This window comes from Loa loa, assembly GCF_000183805.2.
Source record: "Loa loa unplaced genomic scaffold supercont3.410, whole genome shotgun sequence".
Lineage (NCBI taxonomy): Eukaryota > Metazoa > Nematoda > Chromadorea > Rhabditida > Onchocercidae > Loa > Loa loa.
This window is the reverse complement of record NW_018108590.1, coordinates 47,812-51,279: the sequence shown is the minus strand read 5'-3', so window position 1 is coordinate 51,279 and position 3,468 is coordinate 47,812. Positions and strand designations below refer to the sequence as shown.

General features: G+C 26.7%; 1 protein-coding gene across 1 annotated transcript; it reads left to right on the top strand.

Moving 5' to 3' along the window:
• Nucleotides 1–1,588: 1,588 nt before the first annotated feature.
• On the top strand, nt 1,589–2,074 carry LOAG_11114 (hypothetical protein; the record flags this gene model as incomplete). Its single annotated transcript, XM_003146637.1, has 2 exons — nt 1,589–1,776; nt 1,969–2,074. The coding sequence occupies 2 exons, from the start codon at nt 1,589–1,591 to the stop codon at nt 2,072–2,074; spliced, it is 294 nt and encodes a 97-aa protein (XP_003146685.1).
• Between the last annotated feature and the right edge of the window lie 1,394 nt (nt 2,075–3,468).

The window sequence follows — 3,468 nt, the reverse complement described above, 5'->3', positions numbered from 1 at the left end:
TCCCTTATTCGATTATCATTAATTTCGTACTAATAAAAATAATAAATTAATAATTAAAATTAATTTATGATATAATCATTTCACGAGATTATTGGTAAATTTTGGGAATAATTTTCTTCCAAATTTTGTAAATGTTTATTAAAAATTGATGAATTTAATAAATGATGTATAAATTGCGGAAATTACATTATGAAGTGGAAATGTATAAATGTAACAATGCAGAACTTTCAGCTATTATTTCATTTACAAATAATAATTTTTTTTTTTTAAAAGACAAATAAAGGAGGGAAAAAAAACATATTAGGATAACAATAGTAATACTAAACAAATAAACAATAAGTAAGACTAAAGATTAATATGGATCAGAAGGTTCCTATAAAATGTTTAATTTTTAGGATGGTAAAATTCATCATTTAAAAATTTCTCTTTCATTTCATTCCTTCTTCATCTTCCGTCGTATTTTTAAATTTCGTCAACACTTAAAAGAAGGAAGACGGAAATGAGTGACATTTTCTAATCAACTATTGTTTTATTCATTAAATTCATAGCAGTTGGTCAGTTAACTCGATTACTTATTTATCGTAATTTTAAATTTTTTTTTTTTGTTTAACATTAAAACGAATGAGCAAACTTCATTGATCATTTGGTGAGAACAATTCTCTTCCAGCAATCCATTTCAAACTAATTAATCATATCTTAATGCGATAAATGAGTGATACAAACAAGTCCCATTTTATGTTTTCTCTCCTATTTCATCCATAAATCTTTCCTTTTTTTTCCCCTTTTTCCTTTCCACCATTTCATTCCAATTAATTCCCTTTTTGCTTTTTTTTTTTTTAAAAAAAAAGAAAGGTCAAAGAACAAAATAGTGGAAGATTTTTTTTTTTAAAAAAAAAAATGCACATTTTTAACATTTTTAAAATTTTTTAATGAAATATTTTACGGATTAAAAAAAAAAAAGCTTACATGTTAATAAACATTTTGTTAATTTCCCGTCTTTTTTTTTCCTACTCCTGAAATGATTTTAAATATAAACTAAAAAAAAAAAAGAGAGAAATGTTAAATTAGTATAAGAGAAAGAGAGAAAAAAGAGAGAGAGAGGGAGAAGAAATAAGTAAGCATAAGAAAAATGCATCGTATAGGCTATTTCCTGAAGGTAAAAATAAAAAAAAAAAACAGATGAAATGGAGCAATGTTGTCAGTTTTAAAAATCCTGAAGAGATTAATGAAATTTTATAACAGCCTGACAAACAATCTGTCGAAATATCGTTACTCATTCTTTTCTTTCATCTTTTCTCTCTCCTTTCTATTTCTTTTCCTTTCTCTACCATTCTTTAAACTTTTTCAATTCACTCTCTTTGCAAACACTTTCTCATATCCCATTTATGCATCAATTCCTCGATTGAAATACTCAATTTATACCCACAAATACATATATTAACCTAAGAATACACCCACACATATTATCCAGGAATACGCCCACATATGCATGCTACTCAGGAATACACCCACATATTACCTGGAGATATAGCATATATCACCCAAGGATACACCCACACACATTACCCAGGAATACACCCACATGTGCATGTTAACTCAGGAATACACCCACATATATATACACCCACATGTGTTACCCACGGATACACCCACACGCATATTACCCGGAGATATCCCAAAGCATATATCACCCAAGGATACACTCACACACACTACCGAGGAATACGCCCACATATGCATGTTACTCAGGAATACACCCACATATATTACCCAAAGGTACACCCACACACACATATATTACCTAGGGATCCACCCACAAACGTATATTACCCATGGATATCTCACATACATGTACTAGCAGGATGCACCCACATGCACATATCGATACACCCGCATACACATATTAAGCTGAGATACACCCACATACACATATTGCTAGGGATACACCCACACACACGTATTATCCAGGAATACACCCACACGCATATATAATCCAGGAATACATTCAAATGCACATACTGTACCCATATTCTCATATTTCTTATCCAACGATACACCTGCATGCATACATTAGCCCGATATACCCATGTATATTTGTAATTCTTACCCATCTCTATACATATGCAAATATTACCCACCCACACATTCATATCCAATTATACCTGTATTTAGGTGAATTTTAATAGAATTTCAAAAATTTCAATATTATTGATATGGTAGAATAAGTAATATATGTTGATAAATCGTTGGGTAATTTCAAAAATATATTAAATCAGTTTAAGTAATTCATTTTCTTTTTTTACAAAAATATTTCAACAAAATTTCCTACAATGATTTAATAAAAGCTATCAATCATACATTATTATTATTATAAGGAACATTGTTGTTCGTAAAGCAAACCAATAAAATTTACATTTTTAATCAATCGGTGAAATTTTCCAAAAGTTTTTCTCGAATTTTATAAACTTCGAAATTTTTCAAATTATAAACTTATTGTCGTAACTTCAAGTGTTAATGCAAAATTTATGTTAATTATGAGAAAAATAAATAAATGAGTAAATAAACATGCATAGTTTGTTGTTTGCTGTCTTTCTCTAATAGAAAGAAAATAGACCAAATTAAAAAAAAAAAATTGGAATTAATTGACATGATTTGATATTAGTTAATTTAAATTATAATTTCATTTATGCTTTAAAAAAGAAATTTTCAATTTAGTTTTAATATTGAAATTGTAAGAAGAAAAAAGAAAATATATGATTTCTTCTTTCATCTTTGCTTATTGCTATTGTATTGAAATAAATATCATATTGTAACATATCATATCATATCATGTTAGTTTGTTTGCTTTACGAAAAACTTAATTTTAATTAACTAATCATTTAGTCAGAAAAGAAATTAATCTTATCAATTCATCAATTCCCAATCGTATATTCAACATGTTATTCATCATATCATTTATTTGATATCACGAAATGGATAACTGTTAATAAAATAAGATTAAAATTCATCTATTCTGAAATGAATTTAAGTAAAATAAAATAAAATTGGATAAGGTAGGAAAAACGATAAAAATGAAATAAAATGAGGAGAAGAATGAATTAAAAAATAACAAATAAAAATAAAACTTGAATTTAAGAATTCTTCAATTAAATTTAAAAACGAATGGGGGAAAAAAAAGGTAAAAGAATACAAATTGCTCAAAATCATTTCACTTTAAAAAAAAAAAAAACGAAAATGAAAGAAAAAAAAGGTGAAAAATTTTTGCTTAGTCAAGAAATGCCACTTGTGAAGTAAATAAAAGAATTTCTCACTGCCATAAAGATTCGACTTTCCCTAAATTCCATTTTCTGCAAAATAATTCAATTTTTTTTCACATAAATTATTTTATTTTTCAATCATTAAATTTAATTTTCAACCATTAAAGAATAACATCTCTTCAAAAAAAAAATAAACTCAAAGGGATAAAAT